General features: G+C 54.3%; 5 protein-coding genes across 5 annotated transcripts; all 5 read right to left on the reverse strand.

Moving 5' to 3' along the window:
- Positions 1–461: 461 nt before the first annotated feature.
- On the reverse strand, positions 462–4,665 carry BDP81DRAFT_74456 (uncharacterized protein). The gene is made up of 2 exons (XM_060596233.1): positions 945–4,665; positions 462–887 (listed from the first exon to the last, which is right to left on the reverse strand). Exons 1-2 carry the CDS (start codon positions 4,533–4,535, stop codon positions 612–614), a joined length of 3,867 nt encoding a protein of 1,288 aa, XP_060441567.1. The 5' UTR covers positions 4,536–4,665; the 3' UTR covers positions 462–611.
- Positions 4,666–6,615: 1,950 nt separating this feature from the next.
- On the reverse strand, positions 6,616–7,902 carry BDP81DRAFT_463648 (mitochondrial carrier domain-containing protein; the record flags this gene model as incomplete). The annotated part of the gene is made up of 3 exons (XM_060594051.1): positions 6,616–7,000; positions 7,103–7,522; positions 7,733–7,902. The coding sequence occupies 3 exons, from the start codon at positions 7,900–7,902 to the stop codon at positions 6,616–6,618; spliced, it is 975 nt and encodes a 324-aa protein (XP_060441568.1).
- A 1,506-nt stretch (positions 7,903–9,408) lies between these two features.
- On the reverse strand, positions 9,409–12,617 carry BDP81DRAFT_327648 (fungal-specific transcription factor domain-containing protein; the record flags this gene model as incomplete). The annotated part of the gene is made up of 2 exons (XM_060585153.1): positions 9,409–12,385; positions 12,517–12,617. The coding sequence occupies 2 exons, from the start codon at positions 12,615–12,617 to the stop codon at positions 9,409–9,411; spliced, it is 3,078 nt and encodes a 1,025-aa protein (XP_060441569.1).
- Positions 12,618–15,396: 2,779 nt separating this feature from the next.
- Positions 15,397–17,837, reverse strand: BDP81DRAFT_452561 (fungal-specific transcription factor domain-containing protein; the record flags this gene model as incomplete). Its single annotated transcript, XM_060592759.1, has 6 exons — positions 15,397–16,251; positions 16,305–16,415; positions 16,472–17,341; positions 17,445–17,454; positions 17,523–17,535; positions 17,780–17,837. The coding sequence occupies 6 exons, from the start codon at positions 17,835–17,837 to the stop codon at positions 15,397–15,399; spliced, it is 1,917 nt and encodes a 638-aa protein (XP_060441570.1).
- Positions 17,838–20,176: 2,339 nt separating this feature from the next.
- Positions 20,177–21,294, reverse strand: BDP81DRAFT_74537 (uncharacterized protein). Its single transcript, XM_060596234.1, has 2 exons — positions 20,600–21,294; positions 20,177–20,538 (listed from the first exon to the last, which is right to left on the reverse strand). Exons 1-2 carry the CDS (start codon positions 21,192–21,194, stop codon positions 20,387–20,389), a joined length of 747 nt encoding a protein of 248 aa, XP_060441571.1. The 5' UTR covers positions 21,195–21,294; the 3' UTR covers positions 20,177–20,386.
- Between the last annotated feature and the right edge of the window lie 895 nt (positions 21,295–22,189).

The raw sequence follows: 22,189 nt of genomic DNA on the forward strand, positions 1-22,189 counted from the left end.
GGGCGCATGTTGAGACTCCGGCGTACCCGGAGCTGGCTTACGGAGAGAATAGCGATGTAATTGCTACTGGACCTCCTCCAGGTTTTGTAATATCGGACGAGACCTTGAATCATTTTGATTTCGGGTTCATGGAGTAATAAAGGGACTTGGCGGGTAAGGGCATAAATATTCTAAAGTAGTCAAGTCGTTGAAAGTAGGAGGTAAGAAGGCAACATGCACAGCTTCTCTCACACACTTACTTCGAGGTACTTTCCCGAGAGGCTGTACGAAGTCATTTTCAAAAGATAAAAGCCACAAATGAGTGGAATCCATTTCTCGTCACCAGCTCTAATAAGCTGGCCACCTGACTCTCACTACATCTCCATATACAATCTCCCCAATTCCAAACTCGTCCAACACCCCACGTCTATATACCACCCTCTCTTCTGAAAAAGACTGACTGACTGGCTGGCTGATGTGAAGAATCATTCAATGCATGTGCGTTGCGTAAACAGTACGTGGGTGTGATATCGTAACACTTTACTTCATTCCTTCTTCTCCTTCCTTCCTAGCCGCTTCGTTTCACATTTCCTCTTTGACTCTTCTTAAACATCCTAGCCCGTTCATCTCTTTCACAGCTCGTCCCGTTCATTCTCATCCATAACCTCCATGTGCTCCAGCTCAGTCTCTTCATTCACATCGACATGTGCTTGTTCATCAACGATGTCGTGCTCCACGTCCTCTACGACGGGCAATGCTGTCTCAGTGGCTGGCTCCTTCATGTCGGACTCAGCTTCGTCTACAGACTCTTCGACTGGTGACACAGTCTCAAAGGCCGATGGTTCTTCGGTCTCGGATGCGTCCTCCGCAGCGAGGGTTTCAGCAACATCGTCTTCAACGGAGCCCTCCTCAGCTTGGACCGTGGCCTCAGCGCCAGTCTCAGCCTCGGCCTCAACCTCGTCAACCTCAGCTGCGACGCTCGCAGTAGGCTGAACCCTAACGACCTCCGTCTCAGTAACAACAGCCTTGACCGTCTCCGTCACAGTCTCAATGATACGCACCAACTCTCTGGTAGTAATCGTCTCATGAACCGGAGTAGGCGAAGGAGCCCTGACTTCTTCGGAAGAAGAAGAAGGCGAGGCAGTCACAGAAGTCTCTTGCTCCACAGCAGAAGTCTGCTCAGTGGCTGAAGTAGACGTACTCTCAACATCCTCAACGCTCGCATCAGACTCAGACTCAGACTCGGACTCAGACAGGAAAACCTCCCCTGTTGGCTCAGGTGCATCAACCTCAGGCGCATCAAGCTCCGGCGTAGGCTGAACAACAACCTCCACCAGGACCTCAGACGCCGTCACAGACTCCACAACAGCCTCGATACTCTCCATCAACGGCGCCTGCGAAGCAGGAACCTCAGCTACCACAGGCGCAGCATGATCGACAAACTGCCCATCCCAATCCTTCACCTCCCTGGGCGCAGGCCTAATCGCCATGAACAGCACAAGCAAACTCATAACCACAATAGCGAGCTTCTTCTTATCCTGCATAAACACCCGCGCAGCCTCAAGAAGTAACTCCCCGAGCCCCGCGTTCTGGAAGGGTTGTTGGCGCTGGTGGTGCTGGGCGTAGGCTTCCTCTGGCGGGGGCGGAGACTGGTGATGTTGGTGGTGTTGTTGCTCTTGATGGTACTGAGGTTGTTGAGGTTCCGCTTCGGGTTGCTGTTGCTGTTGTGGGGGAGGAGGGAACCGAGCCGAGTACGCGTCGTGGTGTGATGACGCGGGTCGAGATTCGGAGGCCGGCTCGTGGTGCTCTGGTTCAGGCGCCGGAGGGTGTCCGTAGATCTCTCGCATGCGCGCCTCGTCGCGGAGACGGCGTTCCTCGCTTGGGTCGTAGCGGGGCATCGGCTCTGGGGATGGGGGCCGGATTTCTTCTTCCGCGGGGGGAGGTGATGAGATTGGGACGTGGGCCTCGCTTTCGATGTAATTCGGCTCTAGGAGGTTGGTCTCCTCGATATGCGACTCTTCGTGCAGAGGTTCCTCCAGATCAGGCAAATCGCGGTCAAAGTCCGACATACCGCGCTCCTCGGGCATATCTCGCCCCTCAGTTGACTCGAGGATGGTAGGATCGTGCTTCACCAGCGACAACTGCTGCGACTGCGCGATAACGAGACGCTCCAGCTCATCCAGCACAGCCGACTCGACAATGGGTTCAATCTCAACATCGACACGCTCCATCTCCTTCCAGCACGCAGCCCAGGCGCCGGTCCTCATAAGGCCGTTGCTAGCGTACACCTTGATGCGGAAGATCTTGCCGGGACCGAGGGACTCGTAGCGGATCTCGTGACGGCACGTCTGACACCAGTGAGTCTTTACAAGCGCGCTCTTGCGCCTGGATTCTTCCTCGTACTCGTCCTCGTCGCTGTCCATGTCCTCGCCGAGCGTCATCTCGTTGGACGGGCCAATGTAATGCCCGCACTCGAGAACGCGGGCCCTCCGGCGAAGAGGGAGGTCGAGGGCTTCCAGCAAGCGCTCTTCGAGGATCTCGTAGTCGTCTTGAGGGTGGGAGAGGAGGATACCGCGCTCGCAGACGGTATCTGCCACGCGGTCATGGAGGTGGTGCCAGGCTTCGCGGAGCGTCTTTGCTTCCGGGGAGAGGGTCTCGGAGGACGTCTGTTCCAGGATCTCGGCCCACTGCCAGCGGAGCGGGAGGAGCGTGACGTGCAGGAGAACGAGCGGAGCGGGCTCCTTTTTAGGGTTGAAGCGGGTGGGTGTCTTGCGCCCCTTGGGGGAGTATTGGGCGGACACGTTGGGGCTGCCGAGGCGGGAGATGGTCGGCACCTGGGAGCGTTTGCTCGATCGCGGCGAGTAGGAGCCGGTCACGGAGGGCGCGGGAGATGAGTATTGCAGAGCCCGGACGTCGGAGGGGGAGCGGAAGGGCATCCGGGGCGCGCCGCGGATGGTCGGGACGAAGTCTTCCTTGTCGTAGTAGGACATCTCGGACACGGAGACGTCGTCGGACATGCGGGAGAATCTCTTGGAGGAGCGGTTGCTTGTGTCCTTGTGATGATCGACGTTGCCGTCAAAGGAACCGAGTGAGCTGCGCGGGCTGCGGTCGCTGAAGACGTCTGAGTCGCCGTGCTGGGAGGAGCTGTCGCCGCCGTCCTCGGTATGGGTAGGTCGACGGTGTGCGTCGCTTTCTCGACGGCTGGTTCGTGATTGAGTGTTGTAGGATTCCCGACGACTTGCCCGAGATTCCGTATTGTAAGACTCGCGGCGGCGGCTGGCGCGGGAGTCGGTGTTGTAGGATTCACGGCGCGTGCTAACATCGTAGTGTAGCTCTGTGCCGTTGTTCGTAGATCCCGTGGAATCATGGCGAGAGTGTGATCTGTTTCTCATGGTCTCCATGGTCTGAGCCTCGAGTCGCTCGAGAACCTCCTTGGCGGCAGCTTGAATGAGAGCTTCGGTGCGGCCGGAAGCGCGGCGGAGAGAGGATGAAGAGCGGCTGGCTTCCTGAACGGCGGCAGGCTCATCATGATCCTCACCGGCGTCTTCAACGGCAGGAGCTGGCGTTGGGGTCTCATCGGAGTCTGTCTGGGCCATGTTGAGTGAGTCTGCGACTTGCTCTGTCAGTTGGCTCGTTGTGATTTCGGCCGTGGGGCCGAGTGACCTCCCCCTTTCGACTTCTTCGACTTCAGGTTCAGGTTCTGTGGCGGGTGTAGGTTCTTTCTCGGCCTCAGCCTCGACTTCGACTTCTACTTCGGGTTCGGACTCTGCATCAGCCTCTGGCTCAGCTTCTGGCTCGGGCTCCGGCAGAGAAGCATCTTCTTTGTCCTCCTCAATCTGAAGCTCAGGTTCCGTCGGAGGCGTTGTTTCTTCCGCAGGTTCCTCAGCCTCAACAACAGCTTCGGGTTCGGCCTCAAGCTCTGGTTCAGGCGCCGACTCTTCTAGCTTAGTCTCGTCCACAGCCGCTGATCCGGGGGTATCCTCCGAGGTAGCCTCTTCAGATTCGACCTCCAGCTTTGAAGGCTCCTCCTCAGGTATTTCTTTGGTATCGGTATTCGCAGACGAATCTGCTGGTGTTGTGCCGGGTTCTTCTGCCGTTGTTGCTTCCGGCTTATCCTCTTCAGTGGTATGTGCGTCTTCCGAGGCAGGTTCTGTCTCTTCAACCTTGGCCTCGGGCTCTTCAGAAGCAGCTTCTTCCGCAGGCTTAATCTCCTCAGCCTCCTCGACTGTTGTCTCGGCTTCCTTCTCTGGAGTATCCTCATCATCAGCCTCGGCAGCAGCCGCCTCGGCCGTCGTCGAGTCTTCCTCCTTATCGTGTTCCTTCACATCATCCACCTCAGTCTTTGACTCCTCAACCACAACCGCAGGAGTCTCGTCCTCGACATCATGTATATCCCCCACCGTCTTCACCTCCTCGGCCTTGGCAGCAGCAGCAGCGGGGACCTCGTCGTCCATGAGTTCGGGCTCGGCAGCTTCGTGCGCGGGTGTCGTCAAGCAAGACTGATCAACATGGATCTCAAAGTCGAGATCCTCGGGTTTCGTCCCGGATCGTAGCATCTATCTCTCTCTCTCTCTCTCTCTCTCTCTCGCAGAGTAGACAGACAAGAGCAACCCCCAATCCAGAGGAAGATAGGTCGACCGTAGACGGGACGGGAAGGAAGCAAGCAAGCGGTAAGCTGGATAAAAGCGGGCTTTCAAGAATGCAGTGAATTGGGTTGGGATAATCCTCCTTTGCTCTTTAGAGAGTAGAAAGCAGAGACACAACGTCGAGAATGTGAGGAAGTGTGGGGGTGGTACCCTATAATTCCAGTCTGTTTATGAATCCCCCGGTTCGGGACGGGTCGAGGGAGCAACCGGTTTGGAGGTGTGGTTCGTTTTGGGCGGTTTGGGTGAAAAATTGTGGTGCTCTTTCCAAGGTGGGCCTTGGTTCTGAAGATGAGAGTTTCCCAGTGTTGAATTTGAACTTGTTTCTGGACATACGGAGTAGACAGAGTGAGGAAGAGGGAGAGATGTTTGGCTAATATGTGATGCTTCGTTGTCTACCGGTGGTTGGTCGAACTATTTCAAGTGGGCTTCTTCCTTTTTGGCGCCGGTTGGGCATCATCAGATGGGGAAGCACGAAAAAAAAGCTGCGGTGAGAGTGAGGCGCGTTCAGTCTACAGAGTCGGGATAGGCCCAGGGTGCATCCTGCATTTGCCTTTGCATTGACAAGTGACGGGAGTGGCTGGCGCATCGACGGGGGGCTGCGTTGCGTGAACTCATCTGTTTTGTTTACTCCCGTTGCCGGGTCGAATCACCGGGGGGGGGGTTTAGTGGGTGGACGGTCACTGGTGACGGGGTGGGGGTGGAAATTTGACCCGCTTGTTTTTTTCCCAGCCCAACCATCTTCTTTTCGCCCAATTGGGTTCTTCGCCTCAATGTTCTGGACACAATGGAAAGTCTTGAATTCGGATGGTTGGGGGAGGATACCTCATGTATGAATATGCAGTGTCCATGTCGTTTCTTCGTGATGTGCTTCTATTTCCCATCTGTTGTGTTCTTGTTGTCAACTGACCTCGATGAATGAGTTCTTGGACTCTTTACCGGCAACTTCCTCGACGGCCCTTGATTTGACACCAGGACGTCGTCGCCTTCTCGCACAGCCTATTTGACGTCATCTATCAAAGCCCGATAAGTATATGAGTACGGAGTAGATAGTTCTCCCATCAACGGGAAAGCCCAGACTCTCCATTTTGAAAGGTACCTGTCTCCAGGGGGTCAAAATGTCGGTGACCGCGTCTGATACCGTCTGAGCCACCCGGATTCTCCATCCGGCCTTCCCATCCTATCCGCATTTTCTCTCGTGTTGCTCTCCTCCTCCCGTTGTGGCGGCATGGCATGGGGCCCAGTTGCCGGGCCGCTTTGACGGACGAAAGACAATCCAACTATCTGTAGTAATCTGTACTCTGCGACTAGTGAATTTTGGAAATGAATGCTTTGACGATCGTGACAGCTTAGTTCCGATCTTCTTGCTGGCTGTTGAAATGACATGTTTGGATTTCGTCAAGTGGCTTGAGAGAATTGTCGTTTACTCGATCACCAAGCTAAACATCTATCCTATAATACACCATCAGTCACAACATCAAGTCACAGCATAGAGAAAATCATCTGAGAGGTACAAACTCCCGGTCTATGATTGCAAACTACAAAGCGACTATTATACAACCCTCCGGCGGGCCAAGCCATCTTTTCGTCTATCATGCTCTATGCCTTCTATGATAGGCAGTTGCTGAAAAGATTTCCCAAGTCCCCCCACCCCCTCCAAGGAGTCTTGCTGAACAGATGAAAACAAGAAGGGTTTGCCCAGGCCCGATGTTGTAGTGACCTCAGCGTTTTTCTTTCTTTCGTGTAAAAAAGAGAAATTTCTAATGCAGAGAAGCAATGCTGCTTGCTGCTGTGAGAGGATATCATAAAATGTGGTTCCCCGCCGTTTAGTGTTTCATTCCTGGGTTATACAATCCTGGGTCCAGGGTGATGAAGAGGGGGGACGAAGGAGACATCTCTGTCCTCATCCAGAAACCAGCACCATTCTTCTTCATCTTCTTTGCCAACCATCATCATCTTCTCACCTCGTCTCTCCGGTTCGTCAAGTCGTTGTTTATTTGGAGATCTCGACACCGCCGGTGGCACCGAGGGCCTTCTTGAGATCACCGTAGATGGCGAACTGACCGGCAGTGAGGGTACCGACCATGAAGAGACGGGCACCGATACCGGTGTAGGAGCCGCGGATACCGAGCTCCTTGGCGATCTTGATGAGACGGGAGGTGGTGCCTTCACCGGGGAGACCCTTGGACTTGTTGATCTTGGAGAGCATGGTGTCGGCGGGCTGGGAGACGATAGCGGCGGCGAAACCGGCCATGAGACCGGAGCCGAGGTTGACAGCGGTCTGGGCACCGTCGGAGAGGGTGTTCTTGGGGTACTTGCGGAAGATGGCCTCGGAGACCTTCTCGAAGACGACGAACTTGGACATGGTGTAGGGGATCCTGGAAAGTTATGAGTTTTTGATATTCTTTTTGGATGCGGTTTGGATTCAGTGTAGGACGCATCGTGTGCGCCAACAACCGAGGATAGGATGTTGTACTTACTGCTTGAACAGAATGGGTCCGAATCCGGCGTAGAAGGCACCGATACCCTCGTTCTTGAGCATCTTGCTGAAGCCACCGATGAGACCGTTGGCGTAGGTGGGCTCGGAGACGAGACGGATACGGGTGGCCTCAAGGGGGCACAGGGCAATGTCGGCGAAGAACTCGGCGGCAGCGGAGGAGGCGAGGTAGACAGCAGTGCGGTTGTTGACGGCGTTTTCGTAGCCGATCAAGTTGATGGACTGCTGCTTGAAGAACTCGTATCCACCGAACTTCAGGGAGCCCTGGAGGAAGTATCCGGCAGCGGTAGGTCCGAAGCCGGTGAGAAGAGCGCCGGCACCCTCAGACTGGATGACCTGCTTGAAGCCACCGATCATACCGCGGTTGTAGGTGGCGGGGTCAAGCTGGATTCTGGTCTTGACGCTGTGTATGCCCACGTTAGCCATCTGTGCCAATTGGATTGATACACCATTGCGGTCCGTCATTGTCGACGGCCGCGGTTGAACGGGGCTTCTCTGGCGGATTGCGGCCTTTCTCTTCAGCCCGCCAATTTGGCTTGTGAAAGAACGCGCGCACCGGCCAGGGAGAAGATTCTCCCCCCAAGCTGAGGAATCGGTAAGGGAAAACACCTACACATCGACGGGAGTGAGGGCACCGTGGGTGACGGAGCAGCAGACGGCACCGGCAAGGGCGAATCTGGAGTAGAGGGCAAGGCCGGAAAGCTGGCCAGGGGCGGCAGCGGTAGCCTTCTCGACGACGGCATCGACCTTGGCCGAGCCGGTGGAGGGAACTGAAGAGGCCATTGTGGATGTGATGTGTGAATCGAACCGGAGAAAAAAAGACAAAAGGCTGAGTGGAGAGGGACTTTTCACGAAGAGCCGCGCAACGGGATCGTGAGGTTCAAGGGGAGGAGGTGATGGTTAAAAAGGGAGAAACTTTTTTTGTTGTTGTCGAGGGACGGGAAGTCAAGGCGGCCGGGGAAAAATTGTGAGGCCTTTTTTTAGCGGCGCCGCGGCTGGGGGGGAGGAGCGAGCTAGGACCGAGACAGGCGCAATTAGGAACTTGTCCTTTGCAGCGGAAAAGATTGGCTCGGGATTACTCGGGTACCCGCGATTGCGCACCAACCATCGACGGAACAAGGGGTAAGCTCTTGTTCGGTCTCTCGGAAAAATCTTTGCGTGGCCAGCCGCTGGTCGGCCAAGGTTTAGCCGGGCGGTCTTCCCGCAGCATCGCTGTCGCTGCAGTTCAAGTTTTTTTTTTTTTCGTTTCCTTCCAACGCAGCACGCAGAAAAAAAAAAAAAAAAAAAGGTATCCACCCATCCACTTAGCGCCCTTCATTGACCCATGTGTTTGCCCGTCAGTGTCGTCAGAGCTGTCCGGGATGGCATCTGGAGATACGGATGCCTTACTTCAGCAGCCAGCTACCTTATCGCCGTTGGATGCAATTCGTGATAATTACCTAATCTTCAATCTCGATATTTCTTGGACGTTAGCAATTCCATTGCTAAACGGCACCTACCAAGTCGACGACAGCCTAAGTCCTATTCCGTACCTACATCTTACGTCCCTGAAACAACTTCGCGATGCCCGGCTTGGTGTAGATTCGACACCTGCGTCAGAGTCGCCCTCCATCATGACTCAAAATTCGCCATCTTTCCGCCCGCCATTTTGGCGGATGAGATAAGCGCTCGGGAAGCTCTCCGCCTACCTTACCTTAGAGTGACTACCTAGACTTATCCGCCAGGCATCCTTCGGCTCCGCTGCTCCGATGCCTCCGGGAAGACAGCCGGCAATCTACAGACGGAATGCACCTCCTTCCGAGGCCTAGAAATCGACTCGAGATGTGCATCAAACCAAGGACGTAAACTGCATGGCTGTGTTAAAGTGCTCCTGCGTGAACATGATGCATGGGAATTTCCGAGTATCGATGGTGTCCCCCCCACCTACGAATTCGATGAGAAACACATGCCGAAAGCTTTTGACTTCATTAAAAATATAAATTCCGAAAAAATATTACAGCTCCAAAAATGCCTATCAACAACGCTGAACATTACATGACCAAAGGCAGCACCGAATCTTAGTTCATCATCATCATCAAATGATAGGATATAACGCAAACCATAGCCTGCCGTCAAATTTTATTCCCGTTCCCACGCCTAGATTTTAGTTGCCCAAACAGATCGCAGCTCGTAATACGCTGCTTTGATTCTTTCTTCCGAGGGTATATGTAGCGTGACAGTCCAGTTCTGCGGAACATTTAGCAAGACGCGATATGATTGTGCTTCCGATTATAGCAATAAGATCCTTAGTTACGAGCCTGGATCCATATTGTTGTTTTCAAACAGACCCAATACATCTCCAGGAAGGTATTCCAACCATGGTGGCATCATTTCGTTTGGCAAACCCAACGCTCCGATGTCAATCGGGTTCTCAAAGGTAATGACATCCGTGATTGGGCCCATGCCATGCCCAAGATAGGAGTATGTCGCGTTGGCGTACGTAGGATCAAATGCAATGTGCTGCCCGTTGTGGTGCTGTTGCGATACCGCATCGTGCATATTGCCAGATGGAGAGACCGATGGCATCATTGAGTGATCATACCCTGCCGAGTTGTGTGACGAAGGTGTGAAAGACGTCGGTTGCTGCGGGTGTGAAGTTGCAGCAAGCATTGCCCCGGCATTGCGTGTAGAAGGCGAAGTGTGCTCTTCCTGGATGCCTTCAAATTGCAGATGGCCTCTTCCTTGATTAGGCGGGCTCATAGATGATGTCGACAAACGTTGCGATTGGTGAGGGCGCGACGTGTGTCGCATGGCAGAAATAACGGGTTGGGGATATGCAGTGGCAAAGATGGAATGGGGAGCTGCCTCCGGCAAGCTCTGGCGGATTGGATCATAAATCATGTTCCCAGGGGGTGTAGGTGCAGATGTGGGAATGTTGGACTGATGAGGTTGCGTGGTGCCGTGATGGCCAGACTGAGTAGCATGCATGTTCTGGTACATGAGCGTGAGGCTGGAATTTGGTGAATTTGTCGTACCCGTAAGAGACCAAGCTATTGGCGGCAAATTGGGCGTTGATGGATGCGGGAAACGCCCGCCGATTGAGCCTCGCCTAGGTAGTCGGGCGCTCTCGTACTCCTCGTTGGTGTACGTCTCGCAATCCCATATCCCCTTTGACTTCTGATCAAGCGCCGTCAGGATGTACTTGACGCCACCCCAGTATTTATGCAATTGCTGGAGGCTCTTGTAGCATCGAGAGTAATTCTGGTTGGCAGCTGATGCTAGGAGAGAGTGCTTTGTAGACATCCTTTGCTCATGCGAGGATGGCTTCTGTCTCTGACCCTCCATCTTTGGTTCATTTGGTGGGGATGTTTCTCTCGATGTGGGGTTTGATGCGTTTGCAATAGACTCCATGAGGAAAGCGCACGCAGCGATGTACATGGGCTGGGACGTGAACGGGTTTCCTATGAAGCTCTTGGGGTCGATGAGTTCTGCAAAGGCGAGAATATCGGCAATCGTTTTGGCGCTAGACATGGAAAGCTCGCGGCTGTTAGGAAGAAGCTGATGCGTGCTCCTTAATGAGCCAAATGGCGTGAGCAGAGTAGGTTGGTGCAGGATAATGATGAGCGCATGGAACCAGAAGTGAAGAAGAATGAAGTTCGTTCCCTGTCCCAGTTTCAAGTACGTCTTGAAGTTAGAGACGCTGAAGTGTAGCCGGGGATCTTGCTTTTGGTAGAGCTTCGTTAGCTCATGCTCCATCCGCGAAAGCTTTGCCCACTTCTCCGATGTAAGGTCGTTTGCGTTGCGGATGTTGTTCAAGACGTCGGATACACGGCCGTAAAGGTGGATAATCTGGATGAAGACGGGGAAAGGGGCAGGCCAACCCGATGCCGGGTCGAGAGTCGACACTGGCAGAGCCAACTCAAAGTCATCGTCACGAATAGTCACTGGTCTGCCAGTTCCAGAAGATATCACTCTGTCTAGAACGAAGACTGCCCAGAACGTGTCAGTCCGTTCTTGTTCAACTTCGAGCTGTTCTTCGCGGGTGAGACCATTATCGTCCTCTTGGGGACCTTCGGTCGCTCCCGCATCACTGCTTGCTTGGTCTCCGTGGCGAGTATACCAAGGGTCTCTTTCTCCTTGATATATAACGCCGACCATCTTCTGCAAGCCCAGGTCAACAGCCATGCGGATGGCCAGACCCAAGTACATCCACAAAGCACTGTCTTGATCCGCTCCAAAACCTTCGTATGCCATCATCAAAAGCGCCTGGACAGCACCTACTGATGGGCAAGGAAAGGTGTCGACAGTGGCAGCCTTTGCTCTGTGGGCATAGAACTGGCCTTGCTCTGCATGGGACGCCTCTTCATCTTTGCTGTGCCCGAGTTGTGACGAGTCGGAGAAACGAGCAGCCAACGCGCACACAGCATCGACAAGAATAGGCTCGACGCGTTTCTCTTTGACCATACGGACGAAGTTGTCCTCCTTCAGAAAGGGGTAGTTGCAGCCCAAATGTAAGAAGAAGATTTTGACCAGGTGTAGAACGAGAGGGTGGACTGGCGCAGTATCGTTGGGGTCGTAAACAGGCAGATCCTCGTCGGCAACAGCAGCCTCCTCATGCTGAGGTATGCCTGACAGAGCCATCCCCATGGACTGAACTACACTAGAACCCGAGCTGGGAGATGTAGCACCGATAGAGCCGCCAGTGCTTCGCCTGCGGTCACGTACAGACACCACCATCTGCTTGTACCCGGGAACGATGGCCGTTGGCCCGAAGTAGCGAAAGTATGGCACCCTGTGGCGCTCGGTATGGTGCGAGATAGGGGAGCGGCTCTGCGTACTGCGCGCATCGTCGGAGAAGGATGTTGTGCGAGGATGTAAAGGTCGTCCGGGTCGAGAGCTCTGGTCTTGGTCACGAGAGCTATGTTCTGACGAACGTCGCAAGAAGGTCGGCAAGTGGCCTGCGTTGGCGTCGGTGATGCTCTCGGGCGGTTGTTCGCTTTCCGATTGGAGCCCAGAGAGACGCCGACTGCTAGCTGTATTTTTTCCATGTTTCCCCTTGTCGTGGTTTACCCCTTCTTCTTCCCGAATGTGTTCGTCCTCGTCTTCGTCTTCCTCTCCGTCGTCGTCCTCGTCACGGTGGGGATCTCGGGTGGCGATGGCGCCACTTGAAGTTTTCTTCTCAATCACTTCATTGTACCCCAAGCAGGTATGCCCGTTCTTGGCGCAAGTCGAGCAGCTGGGGCGCTCGCCGGCGCATCTCGTCTTTCGTTTGCGGCAGGTCAGGCATCTGGCGAAGCCCGAGTCAGGTTAGCTTCTGCATGCGAGAAACGATTCATGGGCGGTGACATGCAGCAGCTGTGCGAGCAAGGCTGCAACACAAGAAGAACTAGGGGAGAGAAAGCAAAGGAGTAAACTCACGCGGCGTTGATCCTGCGTCTTTTTGATGGCGGATGGCCTTGGTTTGTGACGAAGCGGATCTGCTTGGGCGCGGGGGTCGCTCCGTTGACGATGGAGGTCATGGCGCGCAAGGTGAAGGAACCTCTCAATAGCGACGCAGCATGATGCTGCGCTGCAGTGGGCGGAGAATGACTGGAAGGGTCAGAGAGGGGGGGACCAAACCAGCAAAGACATTATTACTGCGTACCTTAGTGACAGAACAGCAGCGGGCGCAGCAAGCAAAGCAGCGGCGAGTGATCCACGTTGGGTCTCCGAGTCAGGTCAGGCCTGGGTGGAGATGGCAGGTATCTCCCGGCTCTCTGGGGGGGGGGGGCCAAGGGAAGTTGTAGCGGATTGCTTAAACTAGGGTGTAGCTCCCGGGGCAGAGTGCTAGGTGCGGCGTGCCTTGGGGAAAGCTTGGGTTGTGCAGGATGTGAAGGGGGTTCTGGTGGAGACGCAGTGCTGTAGCTCCAGATCCAGGCGGGTAGGGCTCAGGCTTCAGCTGAAGGATCGGGTGACGGAAGTCAAATGTATGTTGGATGGAGGTGGGACATGGCGGCGGGAAGTCTCATGGAAGAACGGAGATGTTTTGAGGGCTGTAGTCGTGCAACGTAGAAACATGGCCGTTTCATCCCGTCCCGAGGAGGGGGATAAAAAGAAAGTAGTGAGTGAGTGGTGGTGGCAACGGACGGGTTAGACCACCAACCAAGGGGGGAATGATGGGATAGGTAGGCTGGGATGGGAGGGGAAAGAAAGTAGACGGGCAGAAAGAGATCAGCACCCTTGGAAGGGCTGGTCTGGTGAGTGGTGAATGGTGACTGGGCAATGCGGCAGATGAATAGCGAAGGCAACCGAGGAAGGGGGTGACGAAGACGAGCGAGGAAGAATGAGGGGGGGGTGTTGGGGGCACTAGGGGATGAAGGCGGCCGGGAGAGGCGCAGACCGTAGTCGACGATGTTGATGCGTACGGGGTGGTGGGAGTAGGTAATGGCGTAGGTAGGTAGGTAGGTAGGGACGCTCGGCGTCGTCAATAGAACTTGCTCGTCTTGTCTTAGATTGGCATCGGAGGGCGGCGGGACGGGTTGTGAAGACGGGGGAAAGGATCGGGGGCAAAGTGGAATGGTGGGAGATGCAGGATGCAGTGTGGACTAGGGTCCTAAGGTATCCGGTCGGAGGAAGAAAAGCGGAGGGAAATCAAGACAATTAAGGCTTCCATCCATTGATTCTCGGTCAGGATACCTAAGCGTGCTAAGCTACCTTAAGTACTGATAATGAATGGAAACATATGAGAGAAATTCATCTCATTCCGAGGTACCCTGACCAAAATATCCAATCCAAGAAGGGAAGAGCGCTCTCCAAGAAAGGTTCCTGCCTCATCACATTGTACAGTGACCACCATAGACAACTGCACCTTCCTGCACTCAGCAATTCCGAAGCAATGGAAGGCACAGAAAACTGGGTCCGTCATCCGTCAAGTCGGCATCCGCATGATCATCTCTCCTTCCGCATCTTCGGGTCCATTCTTGCATCCAATTCTCAGGAAGGGTGAAGTGAGCGCATTGCCAATGGCTGAACAATCTGCCCAAGACACAAGCCAAGCCCACCTCAGTGAAAAGCCGTCTCACTCGTGGACTCCGTAATTCAGGGAATCTCGCATAAGGTAGGCATAGCCTCGTGCGTTTGGTCAGGAAGATTACCAAGTTAAGGCCTCGTAAGTGAAGTTGAGAACTGACCAAAGTTGCCCATGCACCGTCCAAACCTAACTCTCCTCTCTAACTCTCAGGTCTCAACCTGCCCTCCACCGAGTCTCACCGCTTGCACGAGACGGACTTATCGGTGAAGAGGACGAGACTATTGGAAAGAGGCTGTCGAGAAGCTTCATCTCGGAGTGTATCGCTTCAGGCAGTTCCTCCCATGCCTACGTTGAAGCTCTTTCCTCCCCCGCCTTACTTTTGACTCTATCCGATGCGTCGGCCCGGCACTTGCCCAGATCACATCTCAGAACACGCACGTGTGAAGAACTCCCTCACGTCTCTCATGTTGCCAAGCCCATACTACCAAACGCACTCATCGAAGCTTTCGCAGCCCCCCCATCTATCAAACAACGAACCAGAATCACTCATCCCCAAGAAACCCTTGATGTGGTATCCCATCTGACCATGCATCAGAAAAGTGAGAATCCAGGCGATTTGTCTCACCTACACGAAATATCCAACCAGACTTACTCAGACTCATGCCGCTATCCCCTCCCCCCTCCTTGCCCACACACCACATACCTAGGCAATGGTGACCCGCTTTACCCCAGATCCCCGAGGCCCGCGTCAGCCCACTTGAGCCCTCGGGAACCACGGGAAGCCCGCGCAGCCTGGGTGGCACCAGTGACGGCACTATTGGAGAACAAAGACTGGGTAGGTACTCAGTAGACACGCACCTGGTCTCTTCGCCGGGAGAAGAAGCCTTATCGTGCGTATACTGGAATTCGAACTGTAAACGAGGCGCTTCAAGTAGTTGAGTAAAAGTGACTTTGATTAACGCCTACTACAAGGTGATGATATCGTAAAATCTCAGATAAACTCCATGTCCCGCAAACACACATGCCGCTCCGGCCCCTCTTGGAATACTGCTTTCTCATGTCCAACCTCAAAAGAACCGGTAGCGCCGAAACCATCGCCATGTTACCGTAGCCCCCCCCCCCCCCCCCCCGCCCCGGACCCCCATAAGAGTATTTTTTTTGTTGTAAACCACACCTCCTTGATATGCCTATCTTTGCTCATTACGTCAAATCTCATCGATGACTCCCTACTATATACGGCGGCAGGTGGTGATGCTTACGCATCCAAAGAGACATGTCATCGCGCCTCTTTACCCAAAGACAATCGTAACGCCCATGTCCTCGCTGACCCGCCTCCACAAGTCGGCTCCCTTGCCGAGCCGTTGACCGGGCGTGGACATTCCAATGGCATGGTCTTCGTACGCGGCATGGTCGTCAATCATATCTGCTCGCCTCCAAACCTCTTGCGCAATTGTCCAGGCGCGCTGAATGTTCGTCATGCCCTGCCGGCGTTCAACGGCCACAAAAGCCTGTCGGGCTAATTGCCGGTCGCTCGGGCTAATGGCTTCGCATGCTGCCACGAACAGTGGCCACAAAAGAGCCGCCATAGGTCCGGCGTGATTGACTGTGGCAGCGCAATGGCTTAGTGCCGCCTGTGTGTGATGTTGCACCAGATGGTGCCGTCTCGGGTAACCGTAGATGCTGCGATAGAGATACACAAACGCAGAGTGGCGGTAGGCGAGGGCATTGTTGAGGATCGAATGCAGACGAGCACGCTCAGAAACGACATCAGACTCATCTGAGCTCAAATCGTCCATCGTGTCAGCTGAGAAGCCCGGGGGGAAGCTCGGCTGCCACTGCTTGAGTGCGTGCTCAATTGCGTCCGAAGTGGTCTCGAATTCGGAGCGCAGAACGGCAACCTTGGTGAGCTGGCCATTGGTGATGGCTGTCTGCAGCTCGGTCTTGAGGGCGAGGAGATTTGAAAGGCGGTGGATGATAGGCCAGAGAGTTGTAGAGAAGCCGAGTAACGTATCGACAGAATTGAGAGGCGATGTGGTAGGAGAGTCAACCGGTGGGAAGGGTATGAGACAGCCTGTCGCTGGTGCGGTGGAGAGGGGAGCTGTGCCAAAGGAGAGTGCAGCAATAACGTCGTAGAATCGGAATGCCTGGTAAAGGGGTCAGCCAGAGTGCTAGACAGAGAGAGATTTGGGAAACCTACACGTTCAAGGAAGGCTGTGGTTGGGTCAGTGTTGTCACTGCTACCACTCATAATTGCAATGGCACCCTTGAGATGGCCATCGACGATATTGGACCGGCCCTGCTGCACAAGCTATTGATCGGTCAGCCAAAGGTGTCTCGACGTTTGTTGGAATCAAAAACACTTACTACTTCGTAATATACGAGCAACATGATCGTAGCCAGAAGCTCGTTCTTATTTGCTTCCCCGCCAAGCTCAATCAACCGAGCCAAGCCCTGGATGGCCTGGTTGTGGAAATATACCGCCTTTTCTTCCGTGTGACCACAGCCTCTATTCTCCAAGTGCGCACTCGCGAGCGCATAAATCGCGTTTGTGACAGTCTTGCTGCTGTGACACAGCGGTAGCACGAGCTGTTGGAATGGGTTTCCAGCTTCCGTCTCTCGCAGCACTATGAGGTGTGACATGACGTTGGTGAAGTGGTCAACTAACGCCCGTCGATTTGGCCGTTCCGAGAACTCGGAGAACGTGGGGAACAGGAACTCAAGACGCGGCGACGCCAACGGGACAGGCGCGATCATGGCCAGGTCCGGGTGGCGCTGTGCCCGTGTGACTGCAAGATTTTGAACCGCATCCTGCTGGATAGAGCGACGGCGTACAATTTCCTCATCTGCATCTTCCAGCGAAAGATTGAAAGCGACAGAATCAACCGGAGAAATCAGCGGAGCGTCATCCTTGTCATGGTGCAGGCCGAACATTTTCTTGAAGTCGTAAGCCAGCGGATCGGCGCTGTCTTCCGGCTCCTCTAGAATGGCCTCCTCCACCGCTCCATCGTCTTCGTCATCCAGAGCCTCTTCCTTCCAGCGTCTAATGGTAGCATCGGGGGCCGAGTATCGTCGAATAAGGGCGATTTCGCTCGTGAGAGATGATGAGTAGGAACCGAAACCGGCGATCGAATCACGCTTCTTGCGTTGTCGGGGCTTAACTGGTTCGTAGGAGCACTCCTGACCACGCTCGGCGCATCGAGAGCACTGCGGGCGGGATTCGTCGCATTTCTTTTTCTGCAGGCGGAAAAATTACAGTTAGAACCGTTTGACAGGTCACTTAGAGGGGCCACTGTCGTGATCCGAGGAGAGGTGATTCCTTGAAATGGGAGGCCCGTACCTTTTCTTTGCTATTCAACGAAGTCAGTTAGGAGCTTGAAACATCAAATTGAAGAGGGGGTTGTTGGGGTTGGCTCACCAATAAGTACATCCTGCATGAAGCGAATGAGTTCGTGTCAGAGATCGGCTCAAATTATGACCAGTAAAGACAAGTGTGTCATGGCGGGATAAAAGGGTGCGAGATCTGGGGCAACATCACGAAGCCATTCGAGCGGCAATAGGGAAGCGCGACCGGGTAGCGAATTGGCCCAAACGAGAACCACTTGGCTGGGGGGGGGGGGGGGCGGGAGGAAACAAAGCGGAGGCAAAGGGCAGAGTGTTTGGGCATCGACTCACCTGATCTGGATCGTCTCTTGGGAGCCTTTGGCGGGGCGAGTTTGGTATATAGCAACATGATGCTCACGAGCTGGAACCTGCGGCGCGCACAGGCATGGCGGTTCTCGAGATTGTCGGAGTTGTGTTTCTCTCAAAAGATGTGGTATATGGACGAAGTTGCCCTACACCTACATCACGCACGGAGTGAAAGGAGAAGGCCTGCCGTAAGAGTGTGTGGACCGAGGCTACTTGGCCTAGAAGACGGACGAAGACAGGCTTTCACGATGTCGGGGAGGGTCCCGCAGTAATAGGTGACGGTCGGGGCCAGCGGGCGCAAGGTGGTGCTGGTTTTGCTGGTGGTGCCTTGTGGGATGGAGGGGTGAATAAGGTAGAGTCGAGAAGCTCGTGGGGACTGGAGAATGGCGACCAAGTCTGTGTAGTGGGTATCTTCCCTCGTCTCTCTTTTTTCCCTTGCCTCCGTTCCAGCCTAACAATGCTCCTTGCCTTTTGCTTAAGAATCGATTTGTCGGTCTAGTGCCGAGGGTAAATGGGCTTTAACGAGGAAAGCTTTTCTCTCTTTCTGGGTTCTTGTTCTCGCCCTTTTTTCGACGGGGCCGCGAGCTTGGGAAGACCAGGGGCCGGGGGCCGGGGGCCGATGCGCTGAGGTGAGGACCGGATTCGTATTGTTGGTCCGTTCTCTTAGGGCGTGGGGAACGGGGAATGGAGGTGGTGCCTCTGGAGACTGGAGCAGACCGGCAAGATATGGGGAATTCGGAGAGGGCGGAGAAGAAGAAGAAGAAGAAGAAGAGTCGGAAGAGCACTCGTGCGAGTCAAGCAAGATGTCGGGCAAGAGCTAGCTCAAATAGCATTGCAAGAAAGGAGGCAGAGTCCGAGACGGCGAGAAACTTCAAGAGGCAAATGGGCAAAGGGGCTCGTTCAGCCAGGCGTTTTGGCGATTTTTCTCCAACAAAGCCCACCCCAAAAGCACCCAGAATGGGCCCAAGGTCAAGGTCGAATCCCAAGTCGCGCTGGCGTACCGAGCGAGTACCCAGCGGTGCCAGCCAGGCCCGCCGCCCAAGAGCCGGTGACGGCGGCGTCCTTCCCAATGCTGACAAGAACGCTGCCATCACGCACATCGTGACCAAGAGATCCTGGGAGGCTAAGATGTGCTAGAAGCAGAAGGGTGGAGAAATTTGCGGGGTTACAGCGGCGATTCTTGGTGCGGAGATGGGTGTCACAATCTCGGTCGACATGTCTGCAGCCCGTTGCTCCAGTCCGGTCTCGATGGTGGTGCACTGGTGTCTGTGCCTGTTCTCCGTTGGTGACAGTTGTGAAGGTGATTTTCAGTCTCTCTATCCGCGTGTGTGGTCACTGGTGGCCGTGAGGAAGACTTTCCCTGCGAGGTGTGAGCGAGAGCAACGCCTGGAGAGGGTGAGAGGTACACCACTGTAGGTACGCACACTTGTTTGGATATTGGAGTAAAGGGGGGGGGGGGGGGGGGGGGGGGGGCTGCCCCATGACAAGGTAGATGCTGGTTGGTAATAGTTTGTTAATGTGTTCGTGAGGGGATGGCATCTGAACCAGGGAGCCTTCGAGAAGTGCTGCCTCGTAGTGTCCAAGTACTCTCTCGGGCCCAGCTAAACCACGTTGAGTTGCAATGCAATGTTGCGCTGTGACGGTTCGACCACGATGCTGCCAATTTCTCTCTTCAAATTCTGTCCTGTCATAGTCTTGTCAACTCAGAGTCAGAGCTGCCATGCCGCGCCCCCGGGATTTGACTGCCATTGTGTCGAATGTCCGATGCCAGCTGCCAAAAGCGCGTCTTTTGCCAACCACCGGAAGCCGAATAGGGCAGAAATAGAACAGAATGAGAAGGTGGCATGGCATAGCGTTCTTCGTAAAGTTCGTATACGGTCATCCCAGCTAGAAAGGAAGCTAAGGCGACGCTTCTGCTGCTTCTAAGCTCCGGCTAGTCGCCGAATCTGCCACAACTGCTCCGGCTTGTGAACGGCTCTGCAGCCTTCTGCCGCATTCCTTTCGGTAGCGAGCCAGAAACGTCATGCCTCCTTGTTGACGGTCAATGGTTGCCCATCTGCGTTGCCACCATTGCCTGAGGCCTGGTGATGTTCACAACTCCCTTGCAGGTCAGGTCTTGCAGACCTCGATTGCCAGTGGACGAATACCATCGGTACCTGTGATTTGGACCCTGCAGCATCCGGCAAAGTTTAAATGGCGTAGTCGTTCAGACGGCTCGGAACTCTGAATCTTGCTGGCTTGGGCTCCGCCTAGGGCAGTGCTGTAATTGGAGACTGGCACGACTGGTTGTCTCCGTAGGGTCGCCAGGGCTGCGGCTGCGGCTGCGTTGATTAATTGGGTTGGAGAGGAATGAATCGAGTCACTTGACTCTGTTGGTCAATCCACCAATCGAGCCGAGCTGTGTCCTTCGTCAGTCTGCCAGCGGAACCGAGATGGTCACTGCTCACTTCATTTCCCATGAGCCGTAATTGTTTTGCAACAAGGGGGCCTTGAACTAACTGGCTGGCAGCCTGTATCAACTCGGACTTGAACTGTGACATTGTCGAGTACCCAATGTCATTTATCGGGGTATTACCGAGCGCATGACGGCAATCAGCGATGGCAGTTGGTCTGAATGCCGGAGACCGATTTGAGGGTGCCAAGCCCTGCATCTGTCCCCAATGACCCTGCTCCTTTTTGCCTCTTTTTTCCATTGAATGCAAGCATTTGACGAGGAACACGCTTGTGACGACACGACTCGAGCGCTATGTTAGCTCGGGACATTAGCTGTGGTTGAGACACAGACACAACCACACACGCACATACACACCCATGATCCTAGAGGCAGGCTGCCAAGTGATGAAGAAGGTTTTCTTCCCCGCATTCTCCGAGAGCTCAACCGCCGTTGATCCGTCCAAGCCATGGGGTAGCGTGCCTGGAGTCTGGAGATGACACAGACTAAGTATGGTGGTGACGGTGTTCTCGACTGCTTCCAGCCCCTTTCCAGCCGGGCAAGATTCAGAGTCCCAGACGGGCCTCGTGTCTCCGATGCTACCACATGGCGCAGGATGGGATGGGTGCCAGGCGGTAGGTGACCGAGGAGAGACGGGCTGACGGGATCCTGGGTGCGGGTTACGACGCTTGCTAGTGGCAGGATGAGGAGGTTGTCGGTGAGGGGAGCGACTTGAGCGGTCAGGGCGATCTTCTTGAACGTCTTTTCCTGCCTCAGCTCTCGCGATTGCTTGGTATGCCTTGAGGGGGCAGAAGACAAAGTCGCCATGTCCAGCAAGGCGGAAGTCTCGATTCCCGTATTTGAGCTGTACCAAGATGTATCTTGTTGTTGCAAGTCTCCAAAGGGACGGTGGTAGGTATGTACTTTGCTAGTGCCTGTAATTTGGTATAACCTGGCAGTGTATTGCATTCTTCGAGACTGAAAAGTTGCCGTTTCCCGTGCCCTGTCAGGCACTATTTACTTTTTTGTACGAAGTATCCGTATGGGGTACGGATACACACCAAGCACAGGGCAGAGTTTGGCTCGTCTCTTTGGCGAAAGACAGAAGCGAAGATGAAGGATGAGACGAGTCCGGGGAAGGTCTCCCAAAGCAGAACTTGTAGCGGTTGATCAGCGGAGCGTCCTGTCGATATTCTGGGGCCTCTGGAAGGGAGCGTCGGGCTGCGGGCAACCGGCGGGAGCATCCAGCGTGAATGAGTGCGTCTCTACGGCACCCCCATGTTCCCTCTACGGCCACCCACTAGCAGGGTTTATAAGTAAAAAAAACCATACAAAATTCGGCCGTGCATACTTGGATAGTAGACCACTTCCCCACCACCCAAAGCTATCCATACTAACATTTACACGTAAATATGAAGTTTTAGAAATAAATCTTTTTAAATTCGAATAAAATCGTTAAAAATATATATATACAAAAACTAGATAAAATTAGAGAAAATAAAAGGAGAAGTAGGCTTCTATTTGGCCGGTTAGGATTAGGGATTAGGTACGGTTAGGGTCCGGGTTACTGAGACTGGGCAAAGAGCAAAGAGCAAAAGTTCTGCCCTCTTTTTCGCCATTCTTCCGTCGATATTGCTATGGAGTTGTTCCTTGCCAAGGGCTGGGACTTGGTCCTTGTTAGGTAAGGGGAGGAGAAGTGTTATTCCTGGGTTTGCCTTTTATCACGAGAGTCTATCCGCACGATTTTGCAGATCCTAGCCTGAGGCTGCCAAGAAGTCTGGTGGTGGGAGGCAAGCACGGTGAAATTGCCCGTCCTCGCTCCTTCTGTTGTCACGGCTGTCTGGCACCAACGAACCAATCGACACTGCAGGTGCATGAAGATCAAACATTGTGGAAAGTGCGAGCAATACAAACGGGAAGCACACGTGGAAGGGAAGTCCGCACCTGCATTCGTGCGGCGTGTC

Source organism: Colletotrichum phormii (assembly GCF_030913505.1).
Source record: "Colletotrichum phormii strain CBS 102054 chromosome Unknown BDP81scaffold_19, whole genome shotgun sequence".
Lineage (NCBI taxonomy): Eukaryota > Fungi > Ascomycota > Sordariomycetes > Glomerellales > Glomerellaceae > Colletotrichum > Colletotrichum phormii.

Bases quoted from the DNA above. Each gene is read 5' to 3' on its own strand.
- BDP81DRAFT_74456 (XM_060596233.1), bottom strand. From the start codon at position 4,535: ATGCTACGATCCGGGACGAAACCCGAGGATCTCGACTTTGAGATCCAT. The intron at 888-944 runs GTTGACGAGGTT...GTCCAAGCTGAG, and splicing joins CTGCGAGCGTCGCAGCTGAG to GAGGGCTCCGTTGAAGACGA.
- BDP81DRAFT_74537 (XM_060596234.1), bottom strand. From the start codon at position 21,194: ATGCAATACACTGCCAGGTTATACCAAATTACAGGCACTAGCAAAGTA. The intron at 20,539-20,599 runs GTATGTGCGTGT...GAGCTAACATAG, and splicing joins GCCTCTAGGATCATGGGTGT to CGCTCGAGTCGTGTCGTCAC.